This window comes from Aquarana catesbeiana, linkage group LG01 (assembly GCF_042186555.1).
Source record: "Aquarana catesbeiana isolate 2022-GZ linkage group LG01, ASM4218655v1, whole genome shotgun sequence".
NCBI lineage: Eukaryota > Metazoa > Chordata > Amphibia > Anura > Ranidae > Aquarana > Aquarana catesbeiana.
The window spans coordinates 502,813,756-502,837,125 of record NC_133324.1 but is presented as its reverse complement, the minus strand read 5'-3'; the positions used below and the strand labels follow the sequence as shown (position 1 = coordinate 502,837,125).

The 23,370-nt window shown below is 41.3% G+C and overlaps 1 protein-coding gene across 1 annotated transcript in view; it reads right to left on the bottom strand.

Moving 5' to 3' along the window:
* The window catches only part of INSR (insulin receptor), a 252,051-nt gene that overhangs the window by 68,385 nt on the left and 160,296 nt on the right, over positions 1 to 23,370 (bottom strand). Inside the window, exons 6-11 of the mRNA XM_073593061.1 lie at positions 22,530 to 22,744; positions 13,450 to 13,576; positions 7,680 to 7,933; positions 7,405 to 7,572; positions 2,218 to 2,419; positions 52 to 326 (exon numbers count right to left, since the gene is read on the bottom strand). Coding sequence (XP_073449162.1) covers positions 52 to 326; positions 2,218 to 2,419; positions 7,405 to 7,572; positions 7,680 to 7,933; positions 13,450 to 13,576; positions 22,530 to 22,744 — 1,241 coding nt within the window. The remainder of the gene's footprint in view (positions 1 to 51; positions 327 to 2,217; positions 2,420 to 7,404; positions 7,573 to 7,679; positions 7,934 to 13,449; positions 13,577 to 22,529; positions 22,745 to 23,370) is intronic.

Genomic DNA, 23,370 nt, shown 5'->3' with positions numbered 1-23,370 from the left:
CTCCTCTGAGTAATTAATACATGCTTAGTGTGTAATCTGTGGATAGCTCACCTTCCGGCATGGTTCTGGCAGTGACGTAGGCAGCAACACTACAGCCCACTGAAACTTCATGGTTGCAAGCATGGATTTCAATTCGATAGGCCGTGAAATGCTTCAAGTCGGAGATAACAAATGACTCCTTGAACCAAACCCTCTGAGAGAACTTCTTTGGCTCTGGGGCAACAGGAAATCCAGTTGTGGTGACATTAGAGAGAGGAGTGGGTGTCACTTGATCAGATGAGGTACCATTTGCCACACCAAAAGTATCACGGCGTTTTCTAAAAGGTCTAGTAGAAAGAAAAATAAACACTTTCCTAAAAATACTGCTTTTCATTTATTGTGCACTGTACACTCTGGTGTTTAGAGCCAGGCTAAAGTCACCCCTATTCAATGTACAGAGGGGACGGAAAGTATTCAGACCCCCTTAAATTTTTCACTCTTTGTTATATTGCAGCCATTTGCTAAAATCATTTAAGTTCATTTTTTTTCCTCATTTAATGTATACACAGCACCCCATACTGACATTAAAACACAGAATTGTTGACATTTTTGCAGATTTATTAAAAAAGAAAAACTGAAAATATCACATGGTCCTAAGTATTCAGACCCTTTGCTGTGACACTCATATATTTAACTCAGGTGCTGTCCATTTCTTCTGATCATCTTTGAGATGGTTCTACACCTTCATTTGAGTCCAGCTGTGTTTGATGATACTGATTGAACATGATTAGGAAAGCCACACGCCTGTCTATATAAGACCTTACAGCTCACAGTGCATGTCAGAGCAAATGAGAATCATGAGGTCAAAGGAACTGCCTGAAGAGCTCAGAGACAGAATTGTGGCAAGACACAGATCTGGCCAAGGTTACAAAAAATTTCTGCTGCACTTAAGGTTCCTAAGAGCACAGTGGCCTCCATAATCCTTAAATGGAAGACGTTTGGGACAACCAGAACCCTTCCTAGAGCTGGCCGTCCAGCCAAACTGAGCTATCGGGGGGGAGAAGAGCCTTGGTGAGAGAGGTAAAGAAGAACCCAAAGATCACTGTGGCTGAGCTCCAGAGATGCAGTCGGGAGATGGGAGAAAGTTGTAGAAAGTCAACCATCACTGCAGCCCTCCACCGGTCGGGGCTTTATGGCAGAGTGGCCTGACGGAAGCCTCTCCTCAGTGCAAGACACATGAAAGCCCGCATGGAGTTTGCTAAAAAAAAACACCTGAAGGACTCCAAGATGGTGAGAAATAAGATTCTCTGGTCTGATGAGACCAAGATAGAACTTTTTGGCCTTAATTCTAAGCGGTATGTGTGGAGAAAACCAGGCACTGCTCATCACCTGTCCAATACAGTCCCAACAGTGAAGCATGGTGGTGGCAGCATCATGCTGTGGGGGTGTTTTTCAGCTGCAGGGACAGGACGACTGGTTGCAATCGAGGGAAAGATGAATGTGGCCAAGTACAGGGATATCCTGGACGAAAACCTTCTCCAGAGTGCTCAGGACCTCAGACTGGGCCGAAGGTTTACCTTCCAACAAGACAATGACCCTAGGCACACAGCTAAAATAATGAAGGAGTGGCTTTACAACAACTCCGTGACTGTTCTTGAATGGCCCAGCCAGAGCCCTGACTTAAACCCAATTGAGCATCTCTGGAGAGACCTAAAAATGGCTGTCCACCAACGTTTACCATCCAACCTGACAGAACTGGAGAGGATCTGCAAGGAGGAACGGCAGAGGATCCCCAAATCCAGGTGTGAAAAACTTGTTGCATCTTTCCCAAAAAGACTCATGGCTGTATTAGATCAAAAGGGTGCTTCTACTAAATACTGAGCAAAGGGTCGGAATACTTAGGACCATGTGATATTTCAGTTTTTCTTTTTTAATAAACCTGCAAAAATGTCAACAATTCTGTATTTCTCTGTCAATATGGGGTGCTGTGTGTACATTAATGAGGAAAAAAATTAACTTAAATGATTTTAGCAAATGGCTGCAATATAACAAAGAGTGAAAAATTTAAGGGGGTCCAAATACTTTCCGTCCCCACTGTATATTACATTGTGAAGCCCTCCAAGGGTCACTAATTTAACATTGAATTTCATAATTTAACATTGCGAAGCCCTCCCAGGCCACAATTTTTTTCAGGTATTAGAACATAGTGTTATAGTTGGATCTTCCTTTCACCCTTACCTTGAAATGAATACTTCATTGTGCAAATAGTTCTCAAATGTTTTCCGGAAAGCTAGGTCATTATGTTCACTCTGGATTTGAGCATCACTCTTGGGGCATGAACAACACCCTTTATTCGTATCTTCTGTGTCTGTTCCATTATGTTTAGCAGAGTCATCTATTTCCTGAGGAGGTGATGATGTCCTTGAAGGCAGCTTTATCCCTGATAATTAGAGAGTGAATAATAATGGTAACAGCATAACAATAAAATAACTCCCAAGTTTACATAAGAAGCTTACTGGCACCAAAGATACAATGACAGTTTCTATATGCAATTTCCTAAAGGGAAACTTCCTCTTTCAGACGTCAGACACAGCATCTATTTTGGAAACACAATTAAATGCTCTGTGCATGATTTCAGGGCTGACAGCATTTGTTTTTAGTGGTAAGCCAAGAGACTAAAGCCGGCTATAGACAGTTCGAATCTCGGCCAGTTCAGCAGGGACCGGTCGAGATTCAAACCCTGTAGGAGCAGGCTGATTGTACCCAAGTTGATTGATAACCACTTGCAATAATCACAGTGTGTTCTCCTGGCAGGGATGGCTCCCCCCACCCTATCGGGAGAACACATAAGCTCCGCGGGAGGGATTCCCCCATCAACACTGTGTTAATGGGGGAATCAAGCGATTTTCTTTCCTGCAACAAAAGTGTTCCCATGGTTCCAGGAGTGCAGTTATTCGGAGGAGATGACTGGGATTGGTATCTTGCAGGAACATAGTCAGCAGGATATTTGATAGGTCAGTTCAGGCGCAGGAAGAGATATGGCAAAGCATCAGTCCAGGCAACAGGCAGAAATGTGGTCAATAAACAAGCCAGGGTTAGTACAGTCAGCACACAGAGGCAACACTGCTCTGGCAGGTATAAGTTACACTGTTGCTGGCATACACTGGCCTGGTGACACTGAGACCGATGTGGTGGTAGTCAGGAAAACTGTTGCTTGGAGCCCTGTTTTTAAATAAATATACCAAAGGATAATGCACTAGGCTGGTGCGCCCTCTTTCTTTCTTTTCGTTTTACTATTAGGATATCCCCATCCTGGAGGGCAGCAAGGCCGAAATTCATTGTCCATTTTGAATTCCTTGGATCATCTAGCTTACACACCTGTGCGCAAGAGTATTTGCTTCTGTAGTACTGTACATTGCTTGGAGCCCTGGTCTGGTGTGGTGGCAAATCAGGAACACTGATTCTAGTGACACTGTGGCTGGTGTGGCGGTGAGTGGAGAACTGCAAGTGTACTATTAGGGCTCCTTCACATGTGAGGTTGGTAGCGGTAAAACCTTGCAGTTGAGCCACGGTTTTACCACCCCTACACCGCTATCCCCTTTACCTGCAGGGGGAGCAGTTGGGGTGTGCACACTCATTATGGGGATACTTACTGCTGTGGTGGTAATCAGAGACACTGTGACTTCTGTGGCGACTATCACAGACAGACACTGTAACTGGCGTGGCGGTGACCACAGACACTAACTGCTGTGGCGGTGATCAGGAACAATGCGACTGGTGTGGTGGTGATTAGAGACACAAAGTGGGTAGTGGTAAATAGGTACACTGACTGGTGACAGTTTTGTTTATAATGTGTTTTTTTTTTACAATTTTTTTTCTTTTCTTTTTTTTTTACATACTGTCACCAGAGTACTGCAGTGTCACCATAGTGACACTGTACTACTCTGGGGGAGAGATTAGGATTACATTTTTTTTTTTTTTTTTAACACCAATTGCTTGATTAGTGATGATCATGACTTTTGTTTACTATTGTGATTGGTGATTGGCTAAGCTATAGCATGGTACAGGGCTACTGTGATTGGCCATGTACACCATATGATCAATGTGACCATTCTCAAGATCACAATAGTAAGCAAGTTGTCATTAAGTAAAACCATTTATGACAGTTGCTTACTTGTGAACATGTGATTGGTCCCAGCAATCATGTGGTACCTGGGCCAATCACAGTGGCCTGGTACCGATCGATCTGTTCCACTGTGTCTGGTGGAGACGCACAAGCAGGTGGATGTCATATAATGCCCACCCAGGATAAAGAAGTTCCCGTCCCGTCCGTCATTTTACAATAGGCATTCTAGGTAAAGACTGGTTCAAAGGCTAATTGGACTTTGATGGATTCCCCATACAAGTACTGACAAATCTATCTTGCTACAGTGTACAGAAAAGGAGAGTCCTACAACCCATATTAGACTACATTACATATGCTGAGATCACCAATTTCACCTTATCACGAAGAACCATGGCCAGAACTTTTTCTTGCACACCCCTGCACAACTGCAAGCCCGATTTCATTTTCTGGATATCAGAGAGCTTTTCATCCCAGACTTGCTGGAGATAACCTCAGGACTGGTTGGATCAGCCTTCACAACCTGCCAAACCTTAAGAATGCCCCAGATCCTGATGTCGTCATAGATGGTTAAGCACCTGACCAATAACCAAAAGTCTCCAAGGAATAAAGCCCACTTGGGTCACAATAGACCCCCTCTCTGAGAACCCAACACTCTTGCATATACAAGATTAAAAGCTATAAGACTTCCTGGAACGCCCAGAAACCCCAATCACTGTGGATTGATTCACCAGGCTACTGGCATTTCCCTCCTTTCAACATAGTCAACTTCAAGACTCCCTCCAAAGGCTTATCAGGTGGGGACAGAGGCCTCCCCACTCTTTCCCCTTATTGAAAAGTCCCCCCCCCCCCCTTCCACCTCTTGATCCACCAGTCCAACAGGCTTCTGGCATTTCCCTCTTTTCAACGTAGTCAACCACAAAACTCCCTACTGAGGCTGAGCAGGTGAAGATGGAGGCTTGGCCCATGAGTAACCTCCCCACTCTTGCCCCCTATTGGGAAGTCCCCGCCCCTCCTTTTCTACAGCAGGCCTGGCACTCCATCACTGGGTCTCCTGGCAGAGGCGTATCTAGTGAAAATGGCGCCTATGGCAAGCACAGAAACTGCGCGCCCCTGTCAAAACATTTGAAACCCATCTTTCAGATAACCTTAACAAAAAAACAGCTAACAAAACTACAAGTCAAGCTCTGTAATCTTTCAATTTACAAATTATAGATTGGCACTGATGAGCTGCACTAATGGGCACTGATAGGCAGCACTGATGGGTTGCACTGATTTGTGGCATTAATGGGCACTGATAAGGCAGCATTGATAAGGCAGCACTAACCCTGATAGGCGGCACTGATGAGCTGCACTGATGGGCACTAATAGGTGACACTGCCACTGACAGGTGGCACTGATGAGCTGCACTAATAGGTGACACTGGCATTGACAGGTGGCACTGATGAGCTGCACTGATAGGTGGCACTGATTAGCTGCACTGATAAGCTGCACTAATAAGCTGCACTAATGAGCACTGGTAGTGATAGGCCTAGGAGGCACTGCCTCCTTCACTTACATCAGCTATGCAACATCTTAAGAATCCAACATGCTTCTACTAGAGACTACATTGTCAGAACACGAATATGAATCTGCAACCTCTGCTGTGTCTAGCAGTACCTCTTCTGTCTGAGCCACCTGAGATGCCTGACTCTTTAGACAATCTTGCCTTATGTCTTGTTTCTCTTGAAACTTTTGCTGCTCCCATGAACTTCCCATTTAAACCATACCATGCACTTCCTGTTTGCCAAATTATTGTGCTCTCTCTATCCAATATCTTGCTCTTGTCACTCCTGCTGCCATCCGTATCTTCGCTATAAATTGTTACCAAACTTTGGATTGTTCCTCGACTACACTTGCGCTTGATCCCAACCTGCAATCACTTGTTACTGACCTTTGGCTTATTTACAAACTACGCTTCGGTTTTCTCTCTACCTGCTATATCTGCTACTGGATCCTGGCTTGGTCACTTCCTAGTGGAGTGATCCTGTGGACTGTGACCTGGTACTAACATGTAGCAAAACCCATCTCCACCATCAGGAGCTCTGGGGAATACTGGTTAGTGCTTAGACCCTGTACCTCTGGTGAGCCCATGCCATCTGTCATGGCATACACTTTCTGTTCAAGTAAAGCACATAGACTCTGCCTTATTTCCCGAGACATCTACTGACATTACATTCTCTGGTCACACACTAAGCTCAATTGACTTTCAAACCCCTTTCCCACATACCAGCAAGAAACACTGATATCTGAATGAATGTCTCCTGAAGGATCTGATTGTTAATGGAAGACCTACACTAACATTTTAACATGCATCTTCTGCAGGAAACTCAAACACTCAGGCTCTGCAGAAACGTATTCAGGCTAGAACTCCCTTAAATCAGAACCTTGGAAAAGCTAAAGACACCTTAACAAGATGCCAACTGTCGCCTTCAAAGATGGACCATATAAATAAGATAATGTCACCAAGGCTTTGACCCACTAATCAGCAGTTAGAATCCAGCTTTACTGACCTTATTGTATTTAAGTATTCACAATCTGAAGGTGAAAGTAAGTTCACTGAGGGTGAGCAGAGTAAAACACTAATGGAATTTGTAATACAGAAAGACACTTTTACACATATATATATATATACACACATATATGCACACACACACATACACACGAGGATTGTGGATTGTGAATGGTTATATGCTACCCTTATGGACTTTGTTATCACAGTATGTTTGTGTATTTGTTTCTCTGTATTACACAGTTTTGATATACCTTCACACATAGCACTTTATTACTGTTAGATTTTTTTGCACTGTGCACTTTATAAGAAGTTTTCTTTGCACTTTATAAATACTGTATGTAGGGTTCTGTAGCACTGCACTTATTTGAATTATATCATTGTACTCTGTCATGCGTTCTAGTAAGCAATGTGCATAAGAAGTGAAATTAGTTCTCCAAGGAGCACCAATGTAAGGTATGCCCTTATAATGTAAACACAAATCTTCACTCTATTGAAGAATTACAACCTTGGTAAGAATCATTACCGCCTTGATAAGAATCATTAACATTTCCCAGCAGTGAAAAAGAGGTCAGCAGAAGGAACTATGACGCATGGCAGGGAAAACAGGCATCTGACACTCCAGAAAGTGTTGAAGACTCTGATAGAGGTTGCACAAGTGGTAAGTATGCTCTCCTTTTCAGGGAACTGTTTAAGAATTTTTTGAGCAAGAATAGTGTCCCTTTTACTTGTCTGAAGACCCAGCACTTACCCTTATTACAGTAATCCAGGTCACGCAGATCACTGTCCTCTGGTTGCTCCTGCCAAAACACCAGATAGTGTGTGACATTTCCATTGGGCTCAGATGGTGGTTTCCACTTAAGAGTAATCTGAGATGAAGAGTTAGACACGGAAATTGGATCAAGGGGGACAGAGGGTGCTGAAAAAGATAAACAAATATTTTGAACCTTGTATTGCAAAACAAATAACATTAAGATACAAAGAAATATAAAGACCAGTGAAAGACATCGAAAACTTGACACCTACTTGTTTCATTTGTTCGAATATAGATAATATCGCTTTTTGCTCCATGTGTTTTTGCCCTTTCATCTGATGAAGACACCAGAGTCTTCACGAATACTGCGTACTGTGTCCATGGTTTCAGATTACGTAAAAGGTACCCTGGAGGATTTAGTGTCTTGCCATCTGTTGTGCGTTGTGGGGGATCCACATCAACTACTGTCCAGCTATTGGAGCCACAAGCATCTTGACCATCAAACTCTGTCACATTTTGGTGAGGTCTAGAAAATTAAAGAAAAGGAACCATGTACTGACTGTATTTTTTTGAAAACCAACTTATATAGAACTCTGAAAGAGAACATTGTGCAATTTTTTGAAGAAATTTGCAATGGACAGCAATTTTTCATTTAAAGTCAAAATATAAATTTTTTTAAGTTTTGAACAGAAATGCAAATGGACAGAATCCCTACTAGTTTATACTGCAGTCTCTGACCACATTTGGGAATCTTCCAACCATGAGTAGAATCTTGAACAAGGACTATGGACTGATTTTAAAGTGGTAGTAAACTGCGGTATTTAAAAAAATAAATAAATCCCCTGCAAGGCTATGGCATATTGTGCTAGTATGTGCTGTTACCGCTGACAGGGCGTCCATCTTCCCCCGGACTGCCTTCCAGGTTTGTGGGCCCCAGCAGCTTGAATGGCCGAGCCCTGATGACGTCACTCCCGCACAAGTGTGTGGCAGTCACAGCCATCGCACTGCACTCTGAAGGAATGGCACAGGTATGCAGTGCGGTAACACATGCGAAATTGCGCGTTTTCCCATACCGCACAAAATGTGATGCCTTTTGCAGACACACATGGGAGCCATTAATTCTTGCAACACTGTACGCAAATTAAATTTCTATATTTTTTCCCCCACAAATAGAGCTTTATTTTGTTGGTATTTGATCACCACTGGGTGTTTTGCTATAAAAATAAATACATAAATAAAAAAAAGACTGAGAAACTTGAAAATAAAAAAATGATATTCTACAGTCTGTTAAAAAACATATCCAATAAAAAGAAATGTATTCATATATTTAGACCAAAATGTATTCTGTTGCATGTCTTTGGTAAACAAAAATCCCAATAAGTGTATATTAACTGGTTTGTGCAAAAAAAAAAAAAAAAAAATTATATATAGATAAAGATATATTATCTATATCTATATATCGAGAGAGAGAGAGAGAGAGAGAGAGAGAGAGAGAGAGAGAGAGAGAGAGAGAGAGAGAGAGAGATACATACATACATACATACATATATACAAACATATACACACATACAATCTAATCAATCCTGATGTGCCAGGACAGTACCAGTACCGCCCAAATGACCCATTTTTGAAAAGTAGACAGTCTGAGGTATTTAGTAAGAGGCATGCAGTTGTAAATTTTTTAAAAATTTGTTTTGTTTTTACCTATAGTTAAACAAAAATACAGCGCTGTAAGTAAACTAAAACAATATGATAACATATAATGAAAAAATAATTTAAAAAAATTTTAAAAAGCTGCTGCTAGAAGTGAGATACACACAACAATAAATAAACCAAAAAATAGCAGCGCTGAACCTACTAGGATTATACAGTACAAATCAATATACTTAAACAATGTGCAATAAGTGTAAGAGTGATTGATAATTAAAATAAAAGTCCATCTTCATGAATACACAGTACTCAAATGAGCCAATCACACAAGCAGGAAATTACGTTTCTGGGGGGTGGTCAGTACACATTCTGTGTACAGAACAAAACCAGGTAGCCATATTGCATTACATTTTCAGAAAATTACAGAGCTGCAGACTGAAAAAGGAAGAGTCAAACCCGGGTATGTGAATGGAGTGTGGCAGTTTACAGCAGCTGTTCAATATAATCTTTGAGCTTGTTTGCCAAGCACGAGAGTGAATGACAACATCATCTGTTCCAGGTACAAAACTCCACAGAGAACTACCACGTTACCTACTTTGCAACTACAACCTACAAATCCCCCTGACTACCAGGATTCTACAAGTAACTGAAACCTGCAACGTTCAAGACCACTAACTTATTACGCTATGGTGCCCCTCTTCTGTTTTGGGATACATCTGAACACCATCATTATCTGCCTATACTTATGATCTGGGATTGAAGAGTTTGGCGGTCCCTGTCTTGTGTGCTGACCATCTTGAGGGTTCTTCCTGGTATCCATTCGCTTGGCCCTTCAGTGGATAAAGGCCCTGGCTGGGTATAGGTCGCAAGCTCTTACGGCTTGCCGTCTGGTAAGCAAGCATTTTGTGTTCAGCACTGGTGTGGTGGAGGATGAAATCAACCATTGAATCACATTCACAGTCCAGTTCAATTATTTGAGTACTGTGTATTCATGAAGATGGACTTTTAATTTAATTATTAATCACTCTTCCACTTATTGCACATTGTTTAAGTATATTGATTTGTACTGTATAATCCTAGTAGGTTCAGCGTTGCTATTTTTTGGTTTATTTATTGTTTTTACCTATGGTCACCAGTGCAGTACAGCGTCATCATATGGCTGGTGTGGCAGCGATCAGTGATACTGACTGGTGACAGTATGTGAAAAAAATAAATCATTTATTTGAGGTTTAAACATTTTCTAGCTTTTTTCCCTTTTTTTTTTTACACACAGTACTGAGCCACAATCCACTGTATCCAGTAGACACAGCAGTCACGGATGCGGCGCACCAGTGCGCATGTGTCGGGCATCTTACAGGTACATCGCCTGGCCTGTAGCTGCCGCCTGCAGTAAAACTACAGTGGGCAGGCGGGAATTGGCTAGAGATCCCCCCAGATCTAGCAAATGTACGTACGTTTGCACCTGCTAAGATGCTTGGTACCGCAGTACCATGTGTTTTGGTGTTGCATGCTTTTAGAAATCCTGCCAGCACCTTTTTGTAGGTCTCATGCGCATAGAGCAGCCGATTAAAAATATGACATGCTGGAACGTGCAAAAAAAGCATGCGCTCAGACACACCTCCTGGTGTGAACGAGCCCTCAGACTGATGTGCCCCAGGATTATTATTATTCATTTTCTCTGAGTTGCCTTTAAAGTCCCACAAATACCTGGGAGTTACTAGCCTGCTTTCTGCCCCGGGATTGTGCACAATTCTAAAGGGTGCCTTGACTGTAAAAAGTGGAAAAGCACTGGGTTATGCAGTCAAGTTCTTGGTTTATGGGCAGATTTTCTGTGAAATATATATATTATACAAGCTAAAAATTATTATTTCTGGCTCAAAATGTATTTGGTTTCTACCTCTTAGTTGTATAGAATACATACAGTGGATATAAAAAGTCTACACACCCCTGTTAAAATGTCATGTTTCTGTGATGTAAAAAAAAGATACATAATTTCAGAACTTTTTCCACCTTTTAATGTGACCTATAAACTGTACAACAAACTGAAATCTTTTACGTGGAGGGAAGTAAAAATAGAAAAATAAAATAAATATGGTTGCATAAGTGTGCACACCTTAAACTAATTCTTTGTTGAAGCACCTTTTGATTTTATTACAGCATGCTCAGTCTTTTTGGGTATGAGTCTATCAGCATGGCACATCTTGACTTGGCAATATTTGCCCACTCTTCTTTGCAAAAACACTCTAAATCTAGTCAGATTGCGAAGGCATCTCCTGAACACAGCCCTCTTCAGATCACCCCACAGATTTTCAATCAAACTCAGGTCTGGGCTCTGGCTGGGCCATTCCAAAACTTCAATCTTCTTCTGGTGAAGCCATTCCTTTGTTGATTTGGATGTATGCTTTGGGTTGTTGTCATGCTAAAAAGATGAAGTTCCTCTTCATGTTCAGCTTTCTAGCAGAAGCCTGAATGTTTTGTGTCTATATTGACTGGTATTTGGAACTGTTCATAATTCCTTGGCCCCCATTCCAGCTGAAGAAAACAGCCCCAAAGCATGATGCTGCTACCACCATGCTTCACTGTGGGTATGGTGTTCTTTTGGTGATGTGCAGTGTTGTTTTTGCGCCAAACATATCTTTTAGAATTATGGCCAAAAAGTTCAACCTTGGTTTTATCAGACCATAACACATTTTCCCACGTGCTTTTGGGAGACTTCAGATGTCTTTTTGCAAAATTTAGCCGGGCTTGGAGGTTTTTCTTCATAAGAAAAGGGTTTCGTCTTGCCACTCTACCCCATAGCCCAGACATATGAAGAATACGGGAGATTGCTGTCACACGTACCACACAGGCAGTACTTACCAGATATTCCTGCAGCTCCTTTAATGTTGCTGTAGGCCTCTTGGCAGCCTTCCTGACCAGTTTTCTTCTCGTCTTTTTATCAATTTTGGAGGGATGTCCAGTTCTTGGTAATGTAACTGTTGTGCCATATTTTCTCCACTTGATGATGACTGTCTTCACTATGTTCCATGGTATATCTAATGCCTTGGAAATTCTTTTGTATCCTTCTGCTGACTGATCCCTTTTAACAATGAGATCCCTCTGATGCTTTGGAAGCGCTCTGCAGACCATGGCTTTTGCTGTAGGATGTGACTAAGAAAATGTCAGGAAAGACCTACTAGAACAGCTGAACTATATTTGGGGTTAATCAGAGGCACTTTAAAATGGTGGCAGGTGTGTACTGACTCCTATTTAATGAGTTTGAATGAGATTGCTTAATTCTGAACACAGCTACATCCCCAGTTATAAGGGGTTGTGCACACGTATGCAACCACATTATTTTAGTTTTTTATTTTTACCCCCCCCCCCCCCCCAGTTTGTTTTTTAATTGAGTTGTACAATTTATAGGTCACATTAAATGTGGAAAAAGTTCTGAAATGATTTATCTTTGTCTCATTTTTTCACATCACAGAAACCTGACATTTTAACAGGGGTGTGTAGACTTTTTATATCCACTGTATGTAGTACAGATGTAGGATACCGTTAGTATCTTCTTTAAAAAGTTTTTTATACTGATGTTGAGTCTCCTTGATGGTTTACATATTTCTTTGGTTTTCTGATATATACTGCCTTTCCTTCTTTTGCCCCATATTGTATAATGAAAGTGTATTATAAACTATTAAATGGCAAGTCTATGGGTGCTTTTTTTTAGGAGTCAGCAGATAACATTTTCCTTTGGACAATGCAAAAATACTTCACACTGTGGTCTGCATTTTACATTTATTCATAAAATACATGCAATGCTGTGAACCTACAGTGTTCCATGGAGTTCTTTCTACTTAAAGTGTATGTTACCTTTTTTTTATATTTCTGATATGTATTGGTGTTCCTATGTAACATGTGTATCAAAAAGTACCCTGCTCTCTTTTCACTGCTTCTTTTGTGTGAAATACCTGGTGATCCTGACAGTCCCCTGCTTTCCTGTTTCAAACTGACCAGGCCAGGGCATGGAAGCACTTCTATTTCAGCACTGACAGTTTGCTTCCCTGCATTCTACTTGGGAGCACAGCCTACTTGTACTCCAGTGGTCAGACCTCTGCTAAAATGTCCCCTCTGCACAGCTCTCTTCACTATAAAAATCAAAGTACTGCTGTTTCTCTGCCTCCTGCTGACATGCCCATCGACACAGTGTGTTTATGTACACAGGACATAGACATTATGCCTTGCATTTCTATGTTAAATGGTATGGGTTGTTTTACACAGTTAGGGGTCACACAAACTTTAACGCTTCAGACCTGGGAAGTGAACCTGTCAAAGGCAATGCATTCAAACTTTTGGAAAAAGCATGTGCTAGAAGAAATTTAGAATGGCTCACCACTGTCCCTCAGTACTTACGCTTCCTTGTAATGAAACATGAACCCCAGCAAATCTCTGTAATCAGGTGGCCAGTAAGGGTCCCATCTAATCACCACTTTATCATGAGTGGCTTTTATAGAGTTAAAGCGTAGAACATCATTCTCACCTGTAAAAGAGACAAATGCTATAAGCTTCTGAGGATAGATTTGTAAATGAAGGCTCAAACAAGGTCATTTATTGGCTAAGTTGGAGCACTTTTATGTCTCTATGCTTCAGACAATACCAAGTGACAAGACAGAGTTTAAATATGTTGGGACCCCTTCACTGATTGTTGGCTTATCACAACTGCAAAAGGGATTACCTACAGCTTGCTTAAGCCTGGTACACACTATTTGTTTTTTTCCGTTCAACCCAAAAAAAGGTCAGCTCAGGTAGGCGCTGCTGTACTAACGATCCAACGTTAGTACAGCGATCTCCCCACTGAGCTGTTGTGTTCTGTCAGTGGGATGGCCCCCCTTCCAGAACACTCCAATCAGCGCTCTCAGCCATTGGCTGAGAGCGTTGATGGGGAGTCGATCGGCCGCTGGTTTTCCAGCATGCTCGTCCGACAGAAGCCGGTCAAAAGGCTGGGTTTCGTCGGACAGACCGACATACACATGGGCCGAATGTAGGATTTTTTTTTTTTAATTTAACCCAGCAAATGGCTCCTGACATTCGGCCTGTATGTACCCAGCTTAAGTGGCAACATTTACTCCCACCTCAATAAGTTTTGAAAAATCTAAGAAAATGCCTATAGGTCACACCAAGAGATATTCTATTATGTTAAAAACTCTCTACATGGGATATCAATAGGTAAAAACAGAAAAGGAAGAGTTTGTTACCCCACCTTTGCAAAGACTACATATGACCTACTTACAACAGGTAGAACTAAATTGGATATGAGGTATAGGGAGTTTGAAAGACCTATAACATCTAAACGTAAAAGAGGAGAGAAACTCAGTAGGGGTAATTGCATGTAAAAAAAAAATCCTTGATTTCCACTTTTAATCAAACTTATGGACACCCCAAAATGGTTAAGTGATACTTACTGCAAGCAGAAAGCATGCCCAGGTCCCTGCATGACAGTTTAAATCTTCTGTACCTGAGCACTTCAGAATCCTGGATCATTGTGTCACGAAAAAAGAAACTAGCTGCTTTGGTTGCTGGGTTTGCTCCCCTCCCCCCTTTTTAGCCTAATTACCAAAAGCTGACTTTACTCCAATCATTTTGAATCAAAGTTCCTAAATCAAATAGTGAATAACTAGTGTGTTTAACACACTGAATAAGAACTGTTTGAGATCAGGTTTACAGTTCTTAATAATTCAGTATCTACCGTGTTCCCCGAAAATAATATAAGACCGGGTCTTATATTAATTTTGGCTACAAAAAACACACTAGGGCTTATTTTCAGGGGATGTCTAATTTATTTACGGTATGTACAAACCTGGGCATGTACAAAAATGTTCCTGTGTCCCCTGTCTTCTCTCCCCTTGTCAGCTCAGGAATCAGCATTATGAAATTCTGTAATCCCAAAAATAAATCTCCGTTAAAGTCCTTGTAAAATCATGCAATCCGTTCTGTAAAAAGATTACATAATGTGCAGTGTAACTTTGTAAGAAAATACTTTATTTACAGGGCTGGGTGCTTACGTGACCAGCCTGAGCTCTTCTTCCCTGCTCCGAATACTTGTAGAGAGAAGGGCCGAGATCCCTGCTGACATCAGCCCGACATATGCACTACAGAGGGAGGGGCTGCTGACATCAATCAGGAGGAGAGGAGAAGAGCTCCGGTGGGTCACGTAAACGCCCAGCAGCGCTGCAAATACGGTATTTTCCACAATAATAGTTACACAAGGAGACACACGGCACATTATATATTCTTTTTACAGAACGGATTAAATGATTTTACAAAGACTTTAACTAAGGCTTATTTTGGGGGTAGGGCTTATATTGCAGCCATTCCAGAAATGCACATTAGTTTTTATTTTCAGGGTAGGGCCTTTTTTTTGGGGAAAAATGGTAAGATAGCATTTGTTGGAATCCCACAGAAATAGTCACGGTTTTAAGAATATTCCTGTTTTTTTTAGTCAATATAATTCATGAAGGATAACTTAATTTCTTTACCATTTTACCCAAGATAAGATATACAAAGTTGCCTTTTTGAAGGCCAAGTTTACATTTTCAGGCAGATATTCACTTTTCATAAAAGCCATCCCCGATGTAATTATCTTTTACTTACCTAGTCAATGGAAGCTTAGAATCTGCACCTCTGTTCAAAATGTAAAAAAAAAAAAAAAAAAAAAAAAAAATGCATTCTGAGACATGACTTCCTGTAGCATTATGTGAACATCCAGGAAACTTCATATCCCATCATGCATCTCTGCATCATAGAATAGGGTGCGTTTATCTCTCTGGACCACACCTCCCTAATTACCCTACCACCTTTTTTTCTTCATTTCTATCTACTTTTCTACTTCTTTCTTAAAGATGGACATACCCTGTACAATCTCTCCTTTAGATCTACCATCAGCGATGTAGTACAAGGGATCTGATTTGATACAAATTGAATAGATCGTTCAGGTGGGCCCTCCTATTCCATAGTTTTGGTAAATCTAAAGGAGATTGTATAGTGTATGGCCACCTTTATACAAGTACATGGGAGAGAGCGGAGACACTCAGTTGTCATTCTTGTGTAAACACACCAATTTTGCTTTCAGGCTCAATTCATACCTAGCGTAGTGGGAGGGCACATTTTTTGGTGCAATTTTTTCTGTGACATTTATAGGGCAGACAAATTCAATGGACTGCCCTACACTCTGCAAAGTAGCTTGTGGGACACACTGGCGTGTTGTGGTTTGCATGTTTTTTACTGCGCGTTTTGCCGCACGTTTTTTCACGTGGCAAAATGTGGGTTTGCTTCAAAAATGAACAATTAACTAGTTGGCCATACACTATGCAATCTGATTGTACAATTTTTGTACAATACTCCTTTAAGCTGGCTATATATGGATCGAAATCCGGCCAGTTCAGCAGGGACTGGCTGAATTTCAATCAATGTATGGGCTAGCTGACTGAACACGTCGATCCATCAATTGACTTGTGTACAACCAGCCTGTTGGGTTTTTACCAAATGATCAGTGCCACCGGCATTAATGGATGAGAAGATAGCACTTGAACGCATCCCAACGGATTAGTTCATCCTTGTACCGACTATGATCACGAAAAAATGCTCTATGTGTTTTGCGATTGGATTATCTGTTGGGAGCAGCTTCAGCCAAAACGCCTTTAAGCGCCATGGGGCTCTCAAAAGGTTATTTCGGGCTCTAGCAGATATCCACAGCACAAGCAGAGAGTGATCAGAACCCCCCTCCATGCCATACTGTATTTTGGTCACTAAAGGGAGAGCAGAGGTAGATCCCATGCATAAATCTATTCGGGACAGGGAGGTGTGTGTTTTAGAGAAACATGCAAATTGGAGGGTATCAGGATATTTTAGTCCTCAAATGTCCACCCACCCTAATTCTGAGAGTAAACAAGATAATACAGTACCCCTCCCTGGAGGGTCCTGAGTGGACGGGGGATGCCTGTCTAGCCTTAGGATGCTATTCAAGTCCCCCATTATGTACAGTGGAACATCAGGTTTGGTAAGTGTAAAGGCAACAAGCTTATGCAGTATCACCAAGGAGAATGGAGGAGATATACAGGTGCATCTCATAAAATTAGAATATCATCAAAAAGTTAAAACAGGAGTAAAGCGCTGAAAAAAACAAACAAAAAAAAACCCTGCAAGACAATGGCATAATGTGCTAGTATGCATCGCATACTAGCACATTATGAAATACTTACCTTAGAACGAAGCCCCTGCAGCGGCGCCCGGTCACTGCTGAGGGGGCTGACATGTTCCCCCGGAATTTTTTACGGGTTCGCGGTCTCCAGCGATGTGAATGGCCGGAGCCGCGATGACGTCACACCCGCCCATGAGCATGGGAGCCTTCAGTTCTGGTAAGAAGCTCTGAATTACCGGAACGAAAACCCAAAATGTAGTATTCGCAGAAAATTAGAATATTACATAAGACCAATAAAAAAAAAGTATTTTTTTTTTCCACTTCAGCAAACACTGTCAAGAGACTTATTCAGCTTTACGTTCATTTAGCTGTCTCCTTCTCGGTTTCACATCATAGTGGTATTTCACCAATTCCAACATCTTAGGCGTGACCTACGGGACACAAATCCACAAATGTTCGCAGACGATATGCTGCTCTTCCTTCCTCTCCGATCACCTCCCTCCCAAACCTAAGCACACTCCTGAAAGAGTTCACAGTGATCTCGGGGCTACAGGTGAACTACACTAAGTCCTACGCTCTCAACACATCTCTCAAGCCAGACACAGTAGCGACACTACAGAGCGCCTTTGAATTTAGGTAGAGTGACTCCTCCATAGACTATCTAGGGATTAAACTCACAGCTAAAATAGAACACCTTTACTCAGCTAACTTCCCACCTACATACCACAAGCTTTAAAGTCTACCTAGGAAACTGGACCAAGGGGGAACTCTCCTGGCTAGGGAGAATTCATTCTATAAAAATGACACTCCTCCCAAGACTGCTCTATCTCTTCAGGGCCCTTCCGATAAACATTAAAAAAGATCATTTGAAATCCTTCCAAAAAAAGTCATTAAATTCATCTGGGGAGGGACAGGACACAGAATTCCTCAAAAAACCTTATTCCTGACCAGACCACAGGGGGGATTTGGGCTACCTTGTTTTTTTTGGTATTATCAAGCAGCAAGATTAGCACAGCTTTCCACAGTGTATTCCAGGCTAGAGAAACCTGACTGGGTACAAATAGAGAGGCAGGCTGCCCCAACCTTCACCTTAGACTTTCTGTTATGGGTCCCCCCTAGGGACCGACCCCCAGTACTTTCCCCAATCCTCTCGCAAGCAATAAACCTCTGGGATAAGTTGAGACCCGAACCTGCACTGACCTCAGGATGCTGACCCCTAGCTCATATCAACCCAGCTCAACCCAGACTTCATCCCAGGCCAAGATATCAAAGCCTTTAAATGGTGGTAGGACGAGGGGTTGTATCGAATCGGATACTTCTTCACCTCCACTGGACCAATTTCCCTGAACTTTTGTGTGCAACAGTTAGAGATTGCGACATCAGAACATTTCAGATTTCACCAGATACATAATTTTCTTCACAAAATCACTCCACCCAGATTCACACCATACGAAACATGGTGTGGACAGACCACAGAACAGAGGGGTGGAATCTCCGTTATATATCAGTCACTTACCTATCAGTCCTGCAAAACCCCATATCTGGTCGCTTGGGAGAACAACATCTCAATAAATTGGGACGTGGAGAGATGGCGGGCATCCTACTCTAGAATCTTTAAGGGCATTAGGAATATCTCACTAATTAATTCCAACCTTAAGGTAATGACCAGATGGTACCTTACCACAGCCAAACTAGCTAAAATGTATCCAACAGCAGACCCTCTGTGTTTCCGAGGATGCTAACTTACAGGATCTATGGCCCACATCTGGTGGGAGTGCCCCAGAATAAGGTCATTCTGGAGCAGGATTTTTTCCCTGGTCCAAAAAGTGACAGATCCCCGAATACCAAGAACCCCTGCCAATGCCTTTCTCAATGCAAATCTACCCAAGACTTCTAAATCCAATCGCAAATTAATCCACTTCATTTTACTGGGTGCCAAGCTGACAACAGCCAAAGCCTGGAAATAACTCAGGGTCTCCCTTGCAGCTGCCAAACGTAAAATATCTTGGATTATGTCCCAAAATTGACTGGCATCCTCCTAAACACCACAGCTCAGTTTGAAGCAACCTGTGAACCCTGGGCTCTACATATGGGCATTTCCCTCATACCAGGGGTACAACCATAAATACTATCAGCCCTATATGGGCCCTCAAGTCTTTTCCTGTTGATTGGCTCTTACTTCTTTCCCCCCTACCTCTTCCCTCTAACCTTCCTCTTCCACCCTCCTCTCCCCTCCCCAATATGGCCCTCTACGACAACCGGAGAGGCTCCCCGACTAAAGCGCCATGAGGCTTAATTACTAGAGGGCACGTTCATTGGAGCTATTTAGCTAAGCTCTCGAAGTCCTAAACCTTGCATTTGACTCTAGGCTAGAATATTGAAAATGTGCATTTATAGGAACTTGGGGAGGAACCACCAGGCACAGTACGTTCCCTTCAGGGGTGCCGGAGCAGCCTTCCCGGGGTCCCTGGATAATAAACTCTTCTGGCCGGAGTGTGTTACAGTGAAGAGGGAGCTGATCCAGAAGCTAGGGTCTCTGCCTTACGGAAGCAGTTATTGCTTTATAATGCATTTGGGTTACAATATTTTCTTCCCTCTGCCTACATTTCCTCCAACACAGTGGGAATTTATTCAATTGATATTTGTGAATTTTATCCGGAGTCAAATACCATCTTGTCAATAGTTTATAATTCATTTCTATTGTGTTTATATCTGTTGCGTAACTATATACTGTTCCTATCATTCTCTCGACTTATTGATCCTCCAATTTCATACCCGTTTCCCTATATAGGGGGGTGTCTCTTGTCCCTTCAGTTCTGTCAATATTCCGTATATTTTGGATATACCATGTTTCAGTGGAGTTTGTACACCACAGAGTTTTTCCAGTGGATCTAAATTTTTCCCATCTCTAATTGGCTGGGGTAGTGTATTTACTACGTGTTTTAATTGGAAATATTCCCAATCACTTATCTTCCATTTATTTATTTCCTTTAATTCCGATAATGTTCTCATCTTCCCGTATGCAGTGATATCTTTTATTTGTGCGTTCCCTATTTTAAGACCTAGAAGTGTCCCCTTCCCAGGGTAAAAAAAATTTGTTCCGGTGAGTGCGATTAGTGGTGAATTATATATCCATTTTTTTTGTCTGTGTAGTGTATCCCAAATTTTGAATACGTTTGTAGTCAAATCATGTGCCGCCAAGTCTAATGTTCTGTACTTTCGTGGTACCCAAATATTTTTATACAGTGTTGTTCTACTTAGCGAATTTTCAATCGTAACTCACTTTTTTTCACTTTTTTCATTAACCCATTCTACCATCCGTGAAATGATAACTGACTTACAATATTTATTTATATCTGGTGTTAAGCCTCCTTGTTCTTTTTTCCTAGTGATTAGTGCAACTTTTAATCTCAGTTTTTTATTTTGCCATATGTATTTTCTCATCATTGTTTTTATTATTCTGAAAAAAACTCTGTGGTATAGCAATTGGTAACATTTGGAATTTATATATTATTTTGAGAAGGATCACCATTTTAAACATATTTATCCTTCCTATCCATGATATAGATTGTAGTGAGCCCCTCTTTAATTCCGCTTTAATCTCATTCAGTAGTGGGATGTAATTTGCTAGGTATAACTTCCCGATGGTAGATGTCAATTTGATTCCTAGGTATGATAGTTCTCTTTTCACCCATGTGAATGGGAATTCCCTTTGTAATGCAAGTTCTTCTTTTTTCCCCACTCCTATATTTAATACTTCTGTTTTAATAGGGCTTATTTTAAAGTTAGAGAGGTCACCATATTTTTTAATCTCTTCATTAAACCAGGTACTGGTACTTTTGGCAGTGTGGGCAGGTGCCAAGTCCTGCTGGAAAATTAAATCAGCATCTCCATAACGCTGGTCAGCAGAGGGAAGCATGAAGAGCTCTAGAATTTCCTGGTAGAGGGCTGTGCTGACTTTGGACTTGATAAAACACAGTGGACCACCACCAGCAGATAACATGGCTGCCCAAAGAATCCAAGTCGTATGAGGTCTAGTGTGAAGATTTCACAGTCAGTGATGATTTGGGGAGCCATGTCATCTGCTGGTGTTGGTTCATTGTGTTTTATCAAGTGCACAGTCAGCGCAGCCCTCTAGCAGAAAATTCTAAAGTACTTCACGCTTCCCTCTGCTGACCAGCTTTATGGAGATGCTGATTTCATTTTACAGCAGGACTTGCCACCTGCCCACACTGCCAAAAGTACCAGTACCTGGTTTAATGATCATAGTATCACTATACTTGACTGGTCAGCAATCTCACCTGACCTAAACCTCATAGAGAATCTGTGGGGTATTGTCAAGAGGAAGATGAGAGACACCAGACCCAACAATGCACACAAGCTGAAGGCCGCCATCAAAGCAACCTGGGCTTCCATGCCATGCCGCATTGATGCAGTAATTAATGCAAAAGGAGCCCCAACCAAGTATTAGGTGCATGCTATACTGTACATGGACATACTTTTCAGTAAACCAACATTTCTATAATAATAATCCTTTTTTTTTATTGGTCTTATGTAAAATTTCTAATTTTCTGAGATACTGAATTTTGTGTTTTCACTAGCTGTAAGCCATAATCAAAATTAAAAGAAAGAAATGCTTGAAACATAGCACTCTGTGTGTAATGATTCTATATAATATAGGAGTTTCACTTTTTGAATTGAATTACTGAAATAAATTAACTTTTTGATATTCTAACTTTATGAGATGCACCTGTATAAAGCATTGCAATTAGTTCCACTTTAAATGTCTGAAAACATATAAACCTAAGTCCATAAAAACTCACTACCTCTTGTAATGCAACTTCAGAGAGCAATCTCGATGCCAGGCTTTTCCCAGGTCTTATTTTGGGTTCCACATCTTTGCCCAGCTTGATTGGCTGGCCCAGGATGGCATAACTCCCCTGCATGTGCAAGAGAGTGAATTCCTCCACACACCAGACACACTGGAATTGTACACTAAGCTGTGCTTGCTATTTTTTTTATGTGAACAGTTGCTTAAAGTTTAATAGAAAACTTTTGCACTGAAACTCAGTGGTCACTAATGGCTATTCTACAAATCTCTATATTTACTACAATAACAAGAAGTAAGTTTTGTCATATTATAGATTCCTATTGTGATTCGCCTGAATATTTTAGGAGATCTTACAGTCAGATGGATAACAGATAGTGGCTGTTCGACATGAAAATGGTTTGTGACTGTCTATCGCTAGATTTATCTAATTGCAGTTATTGCTAACATAACATAACATATACTCACATGATGCCTGGTCCCCATTAGTCTTAGTTGCAATATCATTTTTGTCCTGCCGATCCTTAGCTCCAGTGATTCTGACCATTTCTTGAATTTCTTGTAGACAGAGACGAGGGTTGTAATGAAAGAAGAGTTTTCCTTTAAGAATCGTTAAATTGTGCTTCTGCCAGTCCCAAAGCTGTCTCAGATTGGTATTGTCTAGTGCATAGAAAGCATAATCACTGCATTCAAAAAAAAAACAAAAACAAATTGTCATTATTTAGTTAGATCGCAATGTTTACAATGCATGTTTATCTAAACACCAAAATGCCTCTAATTTACCTATGATAAGCTACTCAACATTTTGGATATCTTTTTTTTACAATTGTTTACATCACAATATTTACTCAAGCTACTGTACAAATAACTGCAAAGGTTTGGCTGAAGCATTTCCCATAGCAATGAGGGGTTTTAATTTTCTAACATACACTTGGATTCTGATTGTGGGAAAGAAAGCAGCTACTTTTATTTAGATACATGGTCAGGTTGAAAAAAAAGACAAGTCCATTGCGATTTGTCCCCTTTCTCTAAATCACTCAGACTGATCTTCTGATCACTGCATTACGTTTGCTCTGTTTTGTAGTTGTGAGTCTTGTCATTTTAAAGACCCCAAACTCAGGCTTTATTTATCTGAATGCATAGCTATCGCTAGGCCTGGGCATCCTTGTGATCCCAGCCAGACTCCCTGCCCTTATCCACTTCAATACTAGACACTTTCACCCCTTCCTGCCCAGGCCTAGTTTAAGCTTTCAGTGCTGTCGCACTTTGAATGGCAATTGCGCGGTCATGCAACAAATCTTTATCATTT